General features: G+C 51.7%; 1 protein-coding gene across 3 annotated transcripts; it reads right to left on the bottom strand.

Annotated features, from left to right (window-relative positions):
• Positions 1-1698: 1698 nt before the first annotated feature.
• MOB3A (MOB kinase activator 3A) lies at positions 1699-11460 on the bottom strand. 3 transcript variants are annotated; one of them, XM_026076520.1, is made up of 4 exons: positions 10986-11460; positions 6434-7001; positions 3942-4144; positions 1699-3190 (listed from the first exon to the last, which is right to left on the bottom strand). In XM_026076520.1, exons 2-4 carry the CDS (start codon positions 6849-6851, stop codon positions 3161-3163), a joined length of 651 nt encoding a protein of 216 aa, XP_025932305.1. In that variant the 5' UTR covers positions 6852-7001; positions 10986-11460; the 3' UTR covers positions 1699-3160. The 3 variants fall into 3 exon arrangements, with proteins under 3 accessions (XP_025932305.1, XP_025932304.1, XP_025932303.1); XM_026076519.1 differs by lacking the exon at positions 10986-11460 and adding an exon at positions 10729-10939; XM_026076518.1 differs by lacking the exon at positions 10986-11460 and adding an exon at positions 8593-8752.
• Positions 11461-18217: the final 6757 nt, after the last annotated feature.

Genomic DNA, 18217 nt, shown 5'->3' with positions numbered 1-18217 from the left:
CTGGGGGCAGGCAGGGGGGGTCTCCGTCGCCGGTGGCAGATGGGAGAAGTACTTCCAGGTGGCTTCGAAACGCCCCCGATGGAAATCCCAGCTGGGCCGCAAGAAGCGACGTTAATCCCCAACCCCTAACGGGGCCGGGGCTGATTCGGGGCGACGCGGGATGATCCGGGACCACCGGCAAAGCTGGGGGCGAGAACACAAGCAGCGAACACGAGGCCGCGATGGGCCCGAGCCCGGACTGCGGGAGCTCTGCGAACTTGTCCGGGCAAGACGCCGGATGGCTGCACGCCGCGGAGCGCCCGCTCGCCTGCAGCGGCACCTAGGGGTGCTGGAGCCGAGAGCTCCGGGCGCCTCAGCTGCTTCCCCCTCGGCTGAGCCCGTCCCGCAGGGAAAAGGGCCGGATCTTCCCCAAACACGCGGGAAGGTATCGAGAGGCAGCAGCGACGCCGTGGCCGAAGAGCCGCCCAGTGCCGGGTGACGAGGGGATGGGTGCAGCGCACCCACCGGCACAACGTTCGTTATAACTAACGAGGCCAACGCCAAACAGAAAGCGAAATCAAGCTAACTGGGCCCCCCTGAACTCCAGCGTCCGGCTCCCCGCGCCTCTTGCTCCGCAGGGTCTGGCCTGGCTGCGGGGAGCTGCAGGCGCTGCGGCTCGGTGCCCGGACCCTGCGGCCGCGGCGCAGCGCGGGCAGGCTGCACCCTCTAGCGGCCCCGGCGCCGCTGCCGCAGTCCGCAACGCTGCCAGCTACGTGCCGCTTTCCCCCCCTCTTCCCACGCTGGATCAGCACCGAGAGCCTCTCGGCTATCGTCCCCCCGGGGGCACAGCTCCRGCCCCCCCAGAAAAACCTTCCTTTTCCTCTTTCCAGCACGCAGCAGGATTTATTACCGCCGCAGGGAGGATGAGGAGGGCCAGAGGGTTGCAGAGCCGCCTGCAGCTACGGCCAAACTGCACCCAAAAGCAGGCCCTCCACTACCCTTCGCCCAGAGAGGGGGACGGACGCCGCTTGGGAATGCTCAGCATCTCTGCCCGGCGCAGAGCTGAGCCCCGCTCGCCCAAGAGCAGGGGGGACACGACGCCGCAACCAGGGCATGGCCAGGTCCGGTACGGGCACGAGAGCTGACGGCCGTGGAGGCGAAGTCGCTCTGCTTCCTGGTCTCCTTCCTGGCGGCAAAACTAATTTGTGGGGAACGCCAAAAGCAGAGCCTTGGCCAATCTAGTTTATCAACCTTGAAGGCCAGGCCCATGGACTCCTTCCAGGGAGCCTGCCGACGGCAGGGAAGACAAGTCGGTCAGTAAGCTCAAATCCATCTCCCCTACGCACACCTCCGCTGAGGTTTTTAAGGAGACCTGCAAATGGAGAAGAGCAGCTGCGCTGGGAAAACAGCTCGGCCTTTTGGGTACGGTGGCACTGCACAGACAAACGTGGACGCTCCCAAACTTCTGGTTGAACTCCAGCACGTGCTTACTCTGCCCCATAGGTCTGGGAACGTCAAGAGCAACCCAGGCACCGCAGTGGGAGACCAGGACGAATTCCTGGTGCTGCAGAATATACCCACGTATATACCCACGATCGTCCAGCGGCCGCACTAAGCGACCCCTCACCGCGCTTCCCCCGGAGTCCAAAAACATCGTGTTTGTTTTGCTATAGAAAGCCTCTGACGAACGTGTAATCACGAGGCGTTTAGCAAGCGGAGTGTGCTATGTAAATACAACATAATTTATTGGTTCCATTTCAACAGCTATAGTGGTATTTGCAAAGTGTCCTAATGATAGTACAAGAAATGAGAGTCACGTATGTACAGAGATTCCAGGACACAGAAAATCCTTACAAGGAAGAAGCGGTTAGTGGTACAGTTTGGTCGCCRTTCATAAAACCTCTTTTTCTCTTACTGTAAGCCCTGCTTCCCCCCCCACCCCCAAATCCTAGGTAGACCTAGCTACCTACCTCAGGGGCACCGCCAAGCTCTCATCACGCAGCAGAGCTGCTTGTGCAAGCAGTACGTAAGGCTAGTGGTCTCTGGCTACGTACCAGATACTTTGGTTATGAAGAGATGCGTACAGCAGAGCGGGGAATGTTGCTCCGGAAGAGAGATAAGGTTTAGTACCCTCATAGGAACCAGAAAATTGTCCACACACAGCCAGTAAGGGAGGCTGGAGAGCAACCAGCCCAGTTCCTTCTTGGCAGGGTCAGCCTTACCGCAAGGAGAAAGGGAAGCGCAGGTGTTTGAAGAGGCTTCCCCACTCCTCTCCCAGTGGTTTCCCTCTGCTCGTTCCCAAGAGGCCAAGGCCTGCGCGTCCTAACGCTGCCGGTGCCGATCCCAGCCCCTCGTGGGGACGTTGTACCCAGAGCCACAGCTGGGTTACGCCCCAGGGAGAAGCTCAGCTCTGGGCTGATGTAAAAGGCAAGAGCAGGTTCACAACAGGAGTGCTCCAGCACAGCACAGTGATGGGAGAAAACCAACCCAAGCGAGCCCAGGCCTTGGTGGCCTCCACAGGGGACAAAAATCCATCAGCAGTGGCAGCTCTGGCCTAGCCATGAAAGAAAGAAGTCCAGGTTCTTTTAGAGAGAAAGAAAGGTGGCCCAGACCTTGGGGACAGGCTGCCCAGTACAAGGGTAAGCACAAGAGCAGCCCTGTCCACAACCTTAACTTAAAGCCAGTGGAAGAGGTGCTGGAACCAAGCAGTTCCTTGCAGTGCCCCAGTGAATCCAGACACACAAATGTGTCCTTCCCCATCCCCACGTAACCTCCCTGCACGGTGGGAGTTGGTGTCCAGAGGGAACCGCTTCCATCTCGGCACCAGCTACACAGCATGGCTCTGCCTGAAGCATCTCGGCTCGCTTAATGCCACTGCGGTGAGGGGACGGGGAAGAGGCAGCACAGGGTGGCTCTTCCCTCCTCAGAGATTGAGTATTTCCACCACATGGCCAAAAATATTTTCTTTCTTTTATAGAAATTACTATAAAAAACTAGTTTATCTAGAGCATCTTTAAAAAAATATTCCTGCAATCTCACAGTTTTACATTGAAACTCATTAAAAATATATAGATTTCTTTAACAAAACGTCTCTGTTCTCCCCTTGAACCATGTCTCCAATGCAGGAGTGGGACCCGGAGTCCTTGAAGAGACACCAAGGTGAGAGCAGGAAGGTCTGATCTCAGTGGCACATCCGGGAGGTCATTTCCTTCTGTCAAAGGGACAGACAAGACACAGAACCATAAACTAAGATATCAATTCCCAGGCGAGGGTGGGATGAAGAAAAACACCTCACCTTGGTTTAGTCAGAAATATCCTCTTCAGGCATGCAGCAACTCTGTTACTCAATGGTCTGGTTTGGGTAGGCCCATGTTTCCCCCCATCCCCATTCCCAGGCAGGGGCAGGACACCCTCCCACCGCCCGACAGCTCTCCAAATTTGCTCTGCTGCCTACAGCTTTAGAAATACCATCACCACCTCTTAGGTCTGATATGCCACATTCTCCATCCTTCAGACTTCTCATGAGGGTGGTGCTATCGTCCTTGCTCTTCAGAATGGGAAGTGAGCACAGGGAAGGGAGTTTCATTCTCCCATCCACATCCGGATGGCTAATAGCGCTGGGCTGGGCTCAGACCGTGCCCACAAGCAAGGCAAGCTGGCTACTGGCAACACAACGAGGTTGYTGGACAAGTAAGAAGAACAAATAAGCTTCCTCCATCCATGCCCAAACAACCCTGCTTAGCTCTACATGCGYGTCCTGACTCACAGCTTCCCAGTCGGGCAAATCACATGGCCRACTGATGGCCTGAATTTGGGCAAACAGTTCTGAGAAGGCAAACAAAACCTCCACGACACCTCTACCCTCAGCCTGCCCTTTCCACGCTGGCCGTGGGCTCTGACGCACCAACATTCACCTGTGCCCCTTTGAGCGGCACAGCCCCTGACCCCACCTGGCTACTCACCAGTGGTTCCAACTCCTTGGTGTCTATTAGATTGAACTCTTTCACAAAGTAGTAAAAGTGCTTGTAGCAGGTGTTCACGTGGGCTTCCGAGCCCATCTGGGTGATCCTGTCAAAGTGGTGGATGTAGACGTGGACAAAGACCCGGAAGAGCCTGGAGAGGATTTTCTTCACCACCGGCAGGAAGTTCTTAGGGAARGGAGTACCTGGGAGGGAAGATCTGACCATCAGAAACTTCACTCAAGTTAAAACCGGTTCCTCGGGACAAAATAATCATCATCATAATTCTTGGCAAAACATATATTTTGAGACAAGAGTTTGCCCAAGGTACAGTTCCCCCTTCCTTTTTCTTTCACCTTCTGGGACAGATTTTTCAAAGCAACGATTTCTTACGTTACAAAGTCCTGCACACCATCAATTGCTGCTAGCAACAGAGCGGAAAGCAAACAAGATGAGCGTCAGCAGAGATTTCCAGCAGCTGTTTCAGTCTGACAGAGTTTTCTTCTGCTCCTATCTGGCATGTTTATATAAACAGTGAAAAATATTAGAAAACTACCAAATTCCACTCCAGAAGCAGTTTCCCAAAAGAAAGAGTCAGCGCCGTTAACTCCCTAGAGTTATCACRTATTTTGAAGTGTCTTTAGCTCTTTGGTTAGAAATTTAAGACATTAAGGTCCCATTTAAAGGCATCACTTTGTGTGAAGCTGTGAGCCCGGTCYGAGTTTTTTAGGATTTGTTTAGTTAGGGGCCCTGCAGCAGAGCAGTCTCTGACCAACTAGCTGCCTTAGTAGAATATTGCAGTTTAAAGTTCACATGGGTCATCTCCGGAGGAACAAGGATTAGTTAAGCCTTTTAAGTGCTCTGCAAGAATTCCAACATTTCACTGTCTGCATTAAGCTGGGCAATCCCGTAAAAGCAAAGCTAAAGAAAACCCCACTGCCTCCAGAAACTTGTCTCACCTCTCTGMGCAGAACAAATACCCTGCTTAGTCYCCAKAGAGTCTTACAGAAAAGCCCTAAATAAAACAGCAGGGCATTYGTTTGGGTARCAAGAGGGATGGAGGYGGAGGATTTTATGTTTTGATTGTCTGAAGAACTGGCTGTTTATGGGCCTATTCCCACCGCTTACGCCAGGGTCAAGCACTTTTCTGGCATGGGTAAGACGGACCSTATGGCTGCTCCTGCGGCTGGAGAGGCAAACGCTTCCTAAACAGAGACCAACTGCACCCCATCAGAGCTCTGACGGGATGAATGTCGTGGCAGAAAGGAGGGAGCTACTAAACATCATCTCCAACTTGGGGCCACTTCCTTTAGCAGAAGACTTACCTGCCCCGATGGTGGCARCTAGGCTGCACTGCAAAAGCAGACACGTGAACAAGCAAGGAATGCGCATGCTTCATGTGCAGCCGTTGGCAACTCACTTCTGCTCTCCAGCGTGGCCCCAACTATCCACGTGCCAAACCAAGGTGCCCTACCAACTGCCTCGGGCTGCTTGGGAAGGGCAAGGAGCTGAGCCTGCCCGAGCAGCAGGTCCAGCCACTTCTTGGTGTGAAAGTGGGGAGGTTGCCAAGCAGGTGAGAATGAAGTCACMCTCCAACCAGGACTCGTTTCAAGGCAGGGACGGCCCTTCTGCCACTTCGCACACCTCTGCTGCATCTTGTCTTTTGCCTTCCAGACTATGGGAGCTGTGAACGTGAGCAATTGCATCTGCCTAATCCTTTAGACCTCAATTCTTACTCAACACAAGATAGGAGGAAAGAAAAAAAAAAACAAACAAAAAAACCCACCCACACAACTTTTTTTCTCCCCAAACAAGTACAGGAAGCTCTGCGCTTGGATGTACAGATTTAGACATCTTCGGACAAGCTCTCATTTCCATCACCCTGGCAATAGATAAAATACTGTCCCTCCTTTCGTGCACATGTCAGCATCCCACCCAGCTGTCACAAAACAACTGACTGCGTATCAACAAGTACTGAGCTAGAAAGGGCAAAGTCAGCTAGCACCAGCCTGTAATAATGAAAAGGCTAATTATGGAGACGCGGCCACCGCTACCAGGCCAATGCRGAGCATGCATATTGAACCCAAACTAGCAATCAGCTCTAAAAGAGCTGTCCTTCAAGAGACCACGTCCAGCCTGAACTACTGACAGAGTCACGTCATAGGCTGAACTTTAAGAGCAGCCTCTTATTTTCACTGCCCAGGCTTGGCTTCGCTTTGCTTTCCTCTAAGTAACCATGACTCCAAATGAGATGTGTTGCAACTCTGGGTATTTAGCACTGGAGAAGAGGTCTGAAGTGTCTTAATGTGCTCGAAAGAGCTTATTACGCTGCCGGCTTCCAAGCAGTGCAAAAGGAAATAGCTCTACTGCAACAGTGACCTGCGTGACACTGAGCAGTAACAGCATCTCCTGGAAAAGAAACAGGACCCGAGGGCTCAAAGGGGACGGCTCTGCACTGGCTCCCCCCCTTCAGCTACGGCTGGAACTGAACTCACCAACATTAGTGGGAAAGATGTCCTCGTTGTTGATCTGTACCTCAATCCAGTCCATCAGGAGGTTCATGTACTGGGGAGCAGACAGGGCCGTGGGTTTCCGGTACTTGTGCTCGTCCTGCCATCTGTATTCGTACTTGGGACCCCCAGACATGACGGGGCAGGACTGCTCCGTGCAATAGTCACTGATGGTGCCGTATATCAGGTTGATGCGGTTGAAGAAGTCTACCACGTGCACTGCCACCCAGTCGTTCTGCTCCTCCCCTGGTGGCAGCTGGACGGCAACTTTCAAGTCCAGGCCAGCATTGAGAGAGGCCTGAGCCTTCTTGTGCAGCTCAAACCGCTGAGTCCCCGGCTCAAACTTGCGCTTGGGCCGGAAAGTTTTGTCTTTATTGAACACTTGCTTTAAAGCATGGGACATTTTTCTTCTCTTCTTCTTTCTCTTCCAGATCCGTAGCGATGACAGCCGGAGACACACAGCTGCTGGACCACTTCCAGGGGCAGGGCTGCAAGGGACTGATCTTCAGAGAACTCTCTCTTTGCTCATCTGGTCCTGACAGCATGTGCTGATCTGCAATGCAGCACAGAAGGGCAGTGATTAGAAGCAGCTCTTTCAACAGGAAACCTTGTCTAAATCCCGCAGGAGGAGATCTGGGATACCATCTGGGCCCTCGCCCCAGAGCCGGGAAGAGAATTGGAGGCCAGTGCCAGCTTTTTCTCTGCCCCATCTCCCCTCTCCCTTGATAGTCAAGTCTGAAGCAGAGGAGGCACCGTTTGGTGACTTGGGCCCTGCAAGACCTGCCTGCGTGCTCACACGCAGAACAGCAGGATAAGGGAACCAGCCTGACAGTCCCACAGGGAAGAGACGGGACAGCAAGGAGCAAAATGAAAGACATGAAGGAGGGACTAAGCCAGCGCAGGTTGCAACCACCACAATCCTTGCCTTGATGTACTGTCAAAATCATGCAGGTTGCTAGAGCCGTTTTTGCTCCTGAGCAACAAAGCAGAAAGGTGCAACAGGGCTCATGGATTTGCAGCGCCCCAATTCTTTCGGGCTAGCACAAAGCCCAGACTCCAGTCTTAAGGCATCAGGGGACCTTACCATCACCATACCAGAAGACCCAGATCACACAGAACCAAGGGGAAGCCCTGCCACTGTCTACTCAGTTGCAATATAGAGTTAAGAAGGATAAGAGGGTAAGTTAGACTTTTTTTTACTCAATTTTTTTTTTTTTACCTAGGCTGTTTTTCCCTCTTTGGAGATTAACCTATTTAAAATGAGAAGTGATAACAACCTCCATTAGCGTTCAAATCTGTTGCAAGATGTATTCTAACACAATAGCTGTTCGCACAGGAGGTGCATTCGCAGTCAAAGACAAGGAAGGGCTGAGGAGGCCAAGAGGAAGGAGTCACAGCTCAGGCACCCAGAACCAGAACATCCCCAAAATAACACCAGCTTTAAAAAGAGCCATAGCCTTCGCTGCAGGTGCAGAGAGACCGTAAGTATATTCGTCATTTTGGTTTAGTTCACTTCGAGTTAGGAAACCGGCTGAGAGACCAGGAAAGCTCGTCTTCCTCCTCCAACCTATGAAAAAGGATTAGCTCCGAGAGGCTTAGACGCACAAGCTAAGATCTGTTTCTTGACGGTGTCCTTCCAAAGTTAATTCTGTTTATCTGCAGTTAATTATCCCTCCTTTGTTCCCACATCCACCCTCCCCCTTATAATTTGTGTCAAGCTGCTCTTTGATGGAAGCTCAATACAGAAAGACGTTTCTAGCACAAATATATTTTACATATGTTGGACGGAGAAATAAAGTAACAACAGTTGACTAAAACTGATGCCTCCCAGACCCTTGTGAACAACTGTTTTCATCATTTGCTGAGAAAGAGCAAACAAACCTCTCTCATCAAGCAGAAACCTATTTATAGAAAGGGGTAGAACCACTTATGTCGGCAAATAGGATCCTCAAACGTTAACAAGGAAATCTCACATTTAAGGTCAAGCCTAAGTTTGCTGCACGCCAGCCCATCTTTAACAGATAACGCAGAGCGCTAATCAGCATTTCTTCGGAGAAAGATTAAAAAGATTGAAACCAAGGCCTCTTGTTTTCTTATTTAATTACAGCAAGGGGGGGGGGGGRAGAAAAAAGAAAAACACGTACCGCATCGGTTTGTCTCACTAAGAACACGTTTACTGTTTTTCTAGTGCTGCTTTTCACGTAGGAATGGGCTCCGTATGCTATTCTATATAGGCGCAGAGTGATCCAAACTCCTGTTACAACTGGGGCCACGACATGTACTGAGCTGAGACAAATGGAAAAAAATATTTTAACGTGGTTCAATGAAAGATTCACTCRGGACTAAACGAGTGTGACTGAAAGCACGTTTTTGCCGTGTAGCATGCTCTCTGCACACAGCGCTGCTGTAAGAGCTGCTGATGCGACCACATAAGCGACCACGTAAGGGTCAAAAAAAAAAAAAGCAAAATGACGAACCCCTCCCCGAAAACGCAACCTTAAAAGGTGCTCGATTGCACCACAGACGCAGTTAGGAGGAAGTAACGACCGGCAAGGAGGGACGTCCACCGCAGAACGCAGCGGCTCTGGTTAGCGAGAGCTGTGTCACAGTCTCACCACATCCTACAGCAAAACACCAAGTTATTCTGCAGGGCGGAAGCACCGGGGGACCGTGCCCGTCCAGCTCCGGCGCCGTCCTGAGCCCGCGCCGTCCCTCCCGAGCGCATTCGGGATGAAGGCAGGGCTTGTTTCAAAGTCAGGAGCTCCCTCGGCTAACAACGTGGACAGCAGGTGCTGAGTCCGCAGCAATTCCCAGCAGGAAATCGGTCCCAGCGAAATACTCATATGCAACGGTTTCCTTCCCCTGGAGACCAGGAAAGGAATATCCTTCAAAAATGCACGAGTGTCACCTTTGGTCCAGTCCCCCCAAGGAGTGGAAGCATCCGGGGTCTGCTACGACTCGCGTCCTCCCGACCTCACCGAAGATCCGTCTAATTCCAGTGACTTCAGGAAGTCACTCCCCATCCACGCCAGCCCGAGACGAGGCTCGGGCATCTTCCCTTTCACTGCGCAAGGATATATTTTTCAAGCAAGAGAAAGGCTGTGGTTACAGGGCCCAAAGAGAAGAGCACTGAAACCGAATAGCAAAACTGGAAAAAGTATCCCCTGGGCTTGCCCGTGCACGTCAGCGAAGCGAACGCCAAGCATTTTCCAGAAGAAATTGTCACGTGAGCAGGGTGAAAAGGATTTGAACATGGCTTGGAATCAAGGCAGTATCTGTCCTACAAGCAGCTTCTTCCTCCTAGTGAGACACCATTCAAGAAGACATTCAGATGATTCAGCATCTGTCTGAAGACACTAGTAAAATCAACAGCTAAGACTTCCAAGCGGATGCAGTGTATTTCATCATGGTCTTTGCAACCGGGCTGAAAGAAACGTTTGGCTCGAGAGAAAGAAAACGAGACGCGCGGAGACCAAAAGCATCACTGACATTGCTTGAAGATGATATCACACTTCTAACACCTCCTTCCACAGACAGGAGTCACAGCTCAGGCACTGCCTTTACACAGAAGGGAAAGGCAAGATCAAGATCAATTAGGACATGGGGCATGCGAATCACCTGGATGGGATTTGCAAGCTCTAAAGAAAAAAAAAAAAAAAAAATAGGCAGCAAGCTTTGTTTATTCCTCTTTTTCAGCCAGCCAAGATTACAGCACACGTCACACATGTTCAGAGAGGACCTTGGCCGTCACTCCCACAAGAACACACAAACTGCTGCGGGGGGGAATAAAATAATAATAATAAAAAAAATTCCTACACTGCAGCAGACAGCACGGAGCAAAATAAACCTCTAACTCTTCTCCGGAGCAGCAGTGCTACCTCTCTTCCCAAGGACAGGAGAGGAGTGGTTCACTATTTTGCTTGGCTCCTGCAGTTTAGCAGGTTATTTATCTGCGCAGCGAGGGGCTTTTGAGGCCCGGCCTGGCCCTCCCTTCCCAACGAACGGCTGCTGAGCCAAGAGGCCGTCTTCTCCCCTCTCTCATTGCTCTTATGTTTCAGTCCTAGTCCTAGAACTTACTTCTGCTGATGGAAATCGAGGGCGATGCTGTTTGCAACAACACTCTACCACTCCTCTTCCCTAGCCGGTAAAGGGAGATCACACAGTACGGCCTTATTTTAGAGGCAGTCTCCGGAAAGGCTCTCAGTTATTTTTCCAAGCAGCTCAGAGAGAGTATGAAAAAAGGACAGTCACCACCTCCAAGACACCTGGAAACGTCCTACCTTCACAAGTCCCTTGCAGCCGTCCCCCGAGATAACGTTGCCTGGCCTTGTCGGATGGAAGCAGCGTCTCCACTAGATACTTCCCCTCGCTCGAGAGGCAGAACAGCCCCAAACCCTCTTTCAGGAGTCTCATGACTATTTCCGTCACCTCCTAAGCGCCTGCCCCGCGCAACACGCAGCAGTGCCCTCCGTCGCTAACGCCGTCCAGGGGATTAACGGGAGCCAGAATTAACGCCGGCGCGTCAGCAAGCTCCTACCTGCCTTTCCAGCCCCTGCAGATTGCTCCTGCAACTGCGCAGCGCGGCTCTGCAACCCTCCGCGAGCGTTCGTGGGCGCCGAGGCCAAGGGCTTCCTTCTTTTTCAGCAAAAACATACTGTTTCATGCACGACTGCGATCTGAACTCTGCTGCGGGCCGCTGATAGGGAGGGGTCAGACACATGTGGCCACTTCCCTTCCAGTGACCCGAGAGCTCCAAGGCAACTCACATCCTGCTGCCTTACTCATAAGAAAGCCCTTAAGTAAATCCCAGCGAGCCATGGGATTTCTCAAAAATTTCTCTGGTTTCTTTTTTGGAAAGCTGGCCGGCAAGATGAGACCCATACGGCATCGCCACTGAACACGCGCGCAAAGCCCAGCCGAAAGCTCTTGCCGGGGCGGTTTATAATTGCCGTGCTTCAGCGGCRAGCCCGTGCCAACCACCACGTTTCGACAGCTCCCCAGACGGAAGAGTGAAGCGGGGAGCAAAAACCCCCCAACGCCTCCCTGCTGGGCTAGTTTTAGTCTTTCCTTGCAGCTAATCCAGACGCTCAGGCCAAATTTGCTGATAGAGGACACACGAACGTCCATGCCAGTTTGATAAAATGGTCACAGAGTATCAGCAGCACCAAACGCTTGATGTAAAAACTGAATTTACTGAGCAAGCTAGTTAACCTTGAGACCCGAAGCTAACAGCGTGGCTACAAAATCCACACTTTAAACAAAAAACAAAGACGCACACACACATTCTCATCATAACTCCCCCCGCACACGCTCCTTTCACACATACCTTCCCACGGCTGTCCTGCACTAACTCCGCTTCTCCGGGTGAGAGGCTCCTCGTTTGCTACGATCAAAGGCGAAACGTTAACGCGCAGGGCGAGGATCGGGCCGATTACGGCAAGCAGGGCTGCGCCGCCGCCACCGATGGCGAGTCTCGGCGCTTCTAAAGCGAGTCTGGCAACAGAACGGCCGGCCCTCGCTGGATGAGGTTTCCAGCTGCTCCTTTGAACGGCTTTATAATAAAGGAAGCAAATGTTTATCCCTCTGCTTGCCTGAGCTGCCTGAACAAGGGCAAGACGCAACGAGAAACGCTGGCGGGGCGCGAGGGTTGAGCTGCCGGCTCCCGGCAGGCACGTCTGACCGTTCACAACTTCTGCTCGACAGCGCTTCCACGTCGGCTAAAACTTCCTGCCTGGCACAGAGTCATCTGCTCCGGCGGATGGAGCTGCAAAACGTCTTCCCAAAAGCAACTTGTTCCCCTCTGTAAACCCTGCAATGGTGCTTTTTTGACCGTGCGGAGCTGTGCGCTCTCATGGTGAGGAGACTCACGTTTTTACTTGGAAAAAACAACAACGCAGAAGCTGCATTTCAGCGTGCCGAGAACTGAACGGAGCTTCCCACGTTGCCAGACAAGAACGGCCCGTTTCCTTTAAAATGCTGCTGCGTGAAGAGAGCTAAGGAGAAGCTGCCCGGTCGCCTCGTGTTACCCTGAACATTTCCTTTTTCTTTTCGTTTTCCTCCATGTTCGCTACCGGCGACAGAAGCCAGTAGCTGCTCTGAAGGAAAGGGCGTTAAGTCAAAGAGAGCGACCAGATTTGGCCCGGTTACGTCTATAACCCCAGACAGGGTCACACCAAAGTAACAAGTTCATTCCGTCGCTCTGCAGAGCGACATCCAAATTTTTCCTTTTGCAAACCGGTTTTGCTAGCGGCCTTAACAACACGCTTAACAGAGCCATTTAGAAATGCACATTTCAAATGTTAGATTCCCAAGGTTTAGACAAAAGGCCCTTTATGCTCCATCACAAAGTCAGTTTTAAGAAAGTCCTGCTGGTCCGTGGTCCACTCCCACCCCGCAATTTAAACCTGCGGCACAGCAATTCGGAAATTCCCAAGAAAGAAACCAGGCAAACGCCACATCTCCCGGGCACTTTCAGGGAACAGCCTCGCTTAGGAGCGGGATAGTCTGTTTACGTGTCTTGAAGCCATGCAAATGCCGAGCCTATCTGATGGCACACACATAAGAAGAGGAAACAGCATAATAAAAAGGCATAAAATAGTTATATTGGGCTTCAATTGGKTTTTTTTTGTTTGTTTTTTATTTTTTCCTCCCCTGGAAGACTGCATACTTGAGTTTGCTATGGATTCAGGCCAATTCTAAAGTCCAACTAGGTTATATAATAATGGAAAAAGCCCTGTTAAATAGAGCCATAGTTGGGTTAGGAGGTGTTTTAGTAACGGATGCACAACTGAAGAGCTTCACAACCACGTGTGCAAGGAGCAGCAGCTTCAGCACAGCTGCACCAGGCAACTGCCCACCCCATGCCCCAGCCACGCTAGAGCTAAATGCTGCAGCGGTCCGTGGAAAGCCCACGGAGCAAGAGGCATTTTTCGACCATCACAAGCAGGATGGAGGAACAGGCGGCTTAAGGACATCAGGCAGGCAGCAGTTGCTCAGCTCCAAGCTCCGTATTTAGATCCAGACCACGCAGAGAGCGATCAGAGCAGCAACAGCTGGAGGGATGTTAAATGCGCTGCGTGACGGGAGCGCACGTCAAAGATGCTTGCGGAAGGCAGGTGAAGGAACAAACGTCAGCGGGGCCTGGATAAACATTTCTGGCAGGGGAGAAGGAAGGCCGAATTACCTTTAAACTTCAGCGTAAGGGAAAGCTGAAGCTCCAGCTTGGACTGTCCCCATCTGGTCTTCCAGGCAGTCCATTCAGTAACCACAGAAGGTTAAAGAGCCACATGAGAAAGCAACTCTTTTAAAAAGGTCATGCCTTTAACTTTCCCTTCCTCAAAAGGAGTCAGATACCAGATTCTGTAATCGAAAATCGTYGCTTAAAAGCCTAGAAATGACTGCAGCGCAACAGGAACAGCTACTAGCTCCCCAAGCCTTACTGATTCAGGACCAAGGTTTTCTTCTTACGTGACATTTGTGTCCGCTGCAATGTCAGAATTATAGCAATTTTGGAAGCCTTCCACAGATTCCACTTACACATATATGACTGGATCACAGCTGCATGCGAAGGCAGAGCTAATTCGCTGCAGGCTTTGCAGATGCTGCGTTAAGCTGACAAGCTGGGTCATGACTCTAGGAGACAGGTTAACTGTGCAGACAAATATTTCCAGGATAAGCTGCAGTCAGTGGGTGGCTGCCGGCATGTTAAGAGCAGTTCTCTTTTCAAGGTCTGGAGGGCCATATTTTGAAGCCTGCTCGTTCAGGAATACCTTTCCTCCTCCTTCAGCCTGGCTTCATCCCTCCCCGAAGGGTTCGTAAGGAGGAGCGTGATGTTTATCAAGTCTACGCTGTGAACTACGCATTTCTTTCAGCCTGCRCGCTCTTGTCCTTACTGTGCAGGCATAATTTTAAACAAAAGGCAGCTTCATCTACTCTAACTTTGCGATCTCCACCTACCCAACGGAGGGGGAAAACAAAAAACAAAAAAAAAGGAAAAAGAAAAGATGTAGCACCGATCTGGAATGTGAAGTTTGTCTTCGGCCAATATAACGACTCCAGCAGCACGCACTATTTTAGCGGCCTGTCTGCAGGTTCAGGATCGCAGCAGATCCTGCCGCTATTAGCTTCTTAACAGGGGATGAACCAGAGCACAAGCTGGCCCCAAGGCCACCCTTTCCCATGGTAGGGCTAATCCCCCGATAAGTGCATCTTCTCTCCCTGTTAATATCACGCTTTCGAAACAAAAGCAGTATTGTTTCTCGCTGAAAGCAGATACCCACGAGACTTGCCCTTCCCCTCCACGAGGAGATATGGCAGTAACCCAACACGTTAGCATGTCTCCAGGCAGCAAAGATGAGGAACGAGCCCACTGATGGGGAGCCAGCGATCGCCCCAAGACTAACCACATCAGAAGACCTCCTGCCATAAAGCGAGGGGGAAAAAAAAAAAGGCTCAGACAGCAGCCCCAAAACAGGCCTGCAGTTAAGACGAGGAAAAATTAAAGCCGCTTTCAGTACAGCGATAAACCTTGCTCTGCTTCTGCCTCAAACCGAAACAACCTTTGGACTGCTCGAGCTTATATTCCGTTTGCGACTTCCTAGTAACCAAAGCGTGGGCACCCAGCCAAAGCCCTGATCACTCAAATCCACCCCGTACCTGGGGCTGGACGGCTACAGGATTCCCAAACCTCCTTCACCGGCCACGGTGGCAAGTAGCCAAGGGCAGGCTCCCCGGCAGGCCTACTGACAAACCTCGCGGTGCCCGTCAAGGAGACCTACGCCAACGACGCGCAGCAGAAATACAACACCGCCGTCCCCGTGAGGACCACAGCAAACACCGGGAGCATTCCCAACGGGGCCCTGAAACCAGGGCACTGCCCTAAACCCAGCTCCGCAACACCTGCGGCACGTACGGGCGTCTGGCAGCGTCACAGTCCTTGCCTTTCTTTGACTGGAGAGGGGGGAAAAATAATAATAAATTGCATCAAGCACCTTGTGATTTCATAAGGACTTTTCTAAAGCAAGTCAAAGCTGCCGCAGTTTGACGGCTTTTTGCACCGGCTTTGCAAAAGTTTTTCTGGCCTTCGCCGGGTCCGTTCTTCCCCCGTGGATTAACGGGTGCTCCCGCTCCCCTGCTCTCGACACTCAAAGCAACGACTCGCCCAAGAGCCTTCTATCATTTCATAAACAGCACTTTTGGCACAACATCAGCTCCAGAGGGAAGCAAAAGCACACCAAAACAGGAGTTGCAGATAACTCTGCCTCCAAGGGGCACCTAGAGAGCAGAGGATAAACACGCAGCCGAAGGTACATTCTTTAGCGAAAGCGTTAGCTGAATATTATGCATTTCTAAAGATAATCTGCTAAACCTCCAGCAAAGCTGGTTACGGATCCACTTACAGTAGCGTTTATGGCTCAAACATCACACAATACTTTCCTGTCGTGTAAGAAATTAAAACTCAGAAGTTCAAGGAAATTCTTTACACAGATCCGAACTGCGTGTCCAGGACTGGTCAGATTTTGCAATATCCCTTCTCCGACCACACACGTTCTCATTGCTGAAAAGGAAAACTTTTTTTTTTCCCTTTGTGTACTGTGGCCATAGAGATCTCTGGCCCATTTACAGAAACGCACTAGTTACAAAACACTGCACGCGTCGGTACAGCCCGACCTTCATAACCGGGGTGAACCGTGCCATTTCGGTTTGCGTGGTGCTTCCCATCCGATCGCCGAGAAAGAGCCGGGTTAGACCCGAACGTCGCCGAGAAAGCGGCTGGCGAGCAGTTCCTGCGCGAGGGGACAGCTGAAGCCCCAAAGCAGGGATTCACTCAGGATGCTGAGCACTCATCAAACTCGCGACCTAAACCTCAGGGAAACCGCTAGGAGAGCCTACGTCCAGTCCCTGGCTCTGCCACGGGCAACAGCGCAACCTTAAGTCCCAAAGAGCGTCCCAAAGCCCAACCGGCGTGCCAGACAGCAGCGAGACAGCTCCGTGTGCAGCACGCCGCAATCTGGACTCGGCTTTTCGGTGGAAAACCCAGAACTTTGGTTCCACAACACCAATCCGGCAAGAATTCAGTCGCAGCGCTTTCCTCCTCCTTTTCTGGGAATTTAAGAAGGTTATAAACTGTCCCCCGCCTCCCACCTGAGTTAGCTTCACAAGTACGTGACTGAGACAGAAAGTGAACCTAAGATCTGGAATACGCAGTCCAAGAAACTAGATGGAGGCAGGGCCTTGGAAGCAAGCCCGAGGCTTTGCAAAGGAAGCGGAGTGCAAGGGCGCAGCACTCGGGACTATGATAAACAGGTGGCTGGGGGAATTTGACATCGAATAAAAATCCCCCCCCCGCTCTGCAACTTGGCAGAAGAGTTCCAGATTGGAAAGGGGCTTTAAACGAAGGATGGAAACGGAAAAAACGTGGCCACTCTTTGACCCAGCGTGCTATGAGAAGGGAATCCGGCCTTTCACCACTACCGGAGTAAGTGATGGAGATGCTTTTTCCAAACATCTGTGCCGCACACTGGCAGCTTCAAATCCCTCTTTCCTCTCTCTCTCTCTGGAGGATTTCCTGCCCCTTTTCTTTTTGCCTATCTGTCGCACACACAAGCAGTCTTTGAAGGAGCTGAGATTATTATACCATAGACACCAGCAGGAGCAGTTACTGCAAAATTAGCATTTCTGTGCTCACAGCAAGAGATAGAAACCGAGCAAGAGTTTACTCTCAAGCGTCACAGGTTCTCCCTCATGACCGCAGACGAGTTACGGCTCACCATGATTAGAATAAAGCGGAGAATTCCCCATCCTCCCCAAGTATTTAAGACACTTAGGAGTTTAAACTTCATTTTTGTTTCAGGACTGTGCCCTTACCTACAATGGAAACATTTATTAGCATAGCTACAACAGCAGCTAGAAAAAGACGGTGGAAAGAGATAGAAAGGAAAAAAAAAAAAAAAAGCATCTAAGATACTTCCCCTTCATGGTCGCAATGGCAAAACCCTTGCTGTCAGCACTGTTTTTGCTCATTTTAAGAGTTTTTGCTAGCAAAAGCAGCAGCAGCTGGGAGTTGCCTGCATAATGCCACCAGCACAGCGAACCCTTTGAAGGGGATGCAACACCGTCAGCCAGGTCTCCGCTCAGGAAAGTCACTTAAAAACCGTAACCTCATGCTGAAGACGCTTCCATTGCGGGACATGCTAGTACAGGCAAAGCTCTGCTTTTGTTCGTGGCGCTGACTCCAAAACACCCCCCACCGCGGGCATAAACCACCGTAAACGATGCCATTTCGCCGGCAGAACTACACCTAACCGGGGGCTTTTGGTGGCGCAGCGAAGCCGGCCAGATGCCTCCTCGCCCAGCTGAGCTGGGCAGCTGGGCCAGAGAGGAGGTTGTGGCAGGGACCACAACTCGACTAACGAGTAGTTCCAAAAAACCTTGCTCGCAATCGTCCTCCGCACGGGCAGGGAAAAAAAAAAAAAAAAAGAGTAAAATCAGAGATGAGTAACTTGAAAAGTCCCAGTTCGATGGAATTGAAGCTACTCGGTCTTCCGCCCCGGTTCCGCTCAGTCTGCTCCCAGATTAAGCTAAACCCGCAGGAGACCCAGCCGGTCCCAGGGCTCCGCCTGGGACCCTCGTGGACGAGCCCGGCAGGGTCCCACGCCCTGGTCACCCCAGCGCCCTCCGGCCTCCAGCCGGCCCCCTCCTGCTCTGTGCGCCCCTATAGATCCCCCTGATCCCCAGCTGGCCTCTGCAGGCTCCTCGCCAGATCCCCCC

This window comes from Apteryx rowi, unplaced genomic scaffold (genome assembly GCF_003343035.1).
Source record: "Apteryx rowi isolate R43461 unplaced genomic scaffold, aptRow1 scaffold_433, whole genome shotgun sequence".
Classification (NCBI taxonomy): Eukaryota; Metazoa; Chordata; class Aves; order Apterygiformes; family Apterygidae; genus Apteryx; species Apteryx rowi.
The sequence above is the reverse complement of the archived record's forward strand: the minus strand, read 5'-3'. Positions and strand labels throughout refer to the sequence as shown.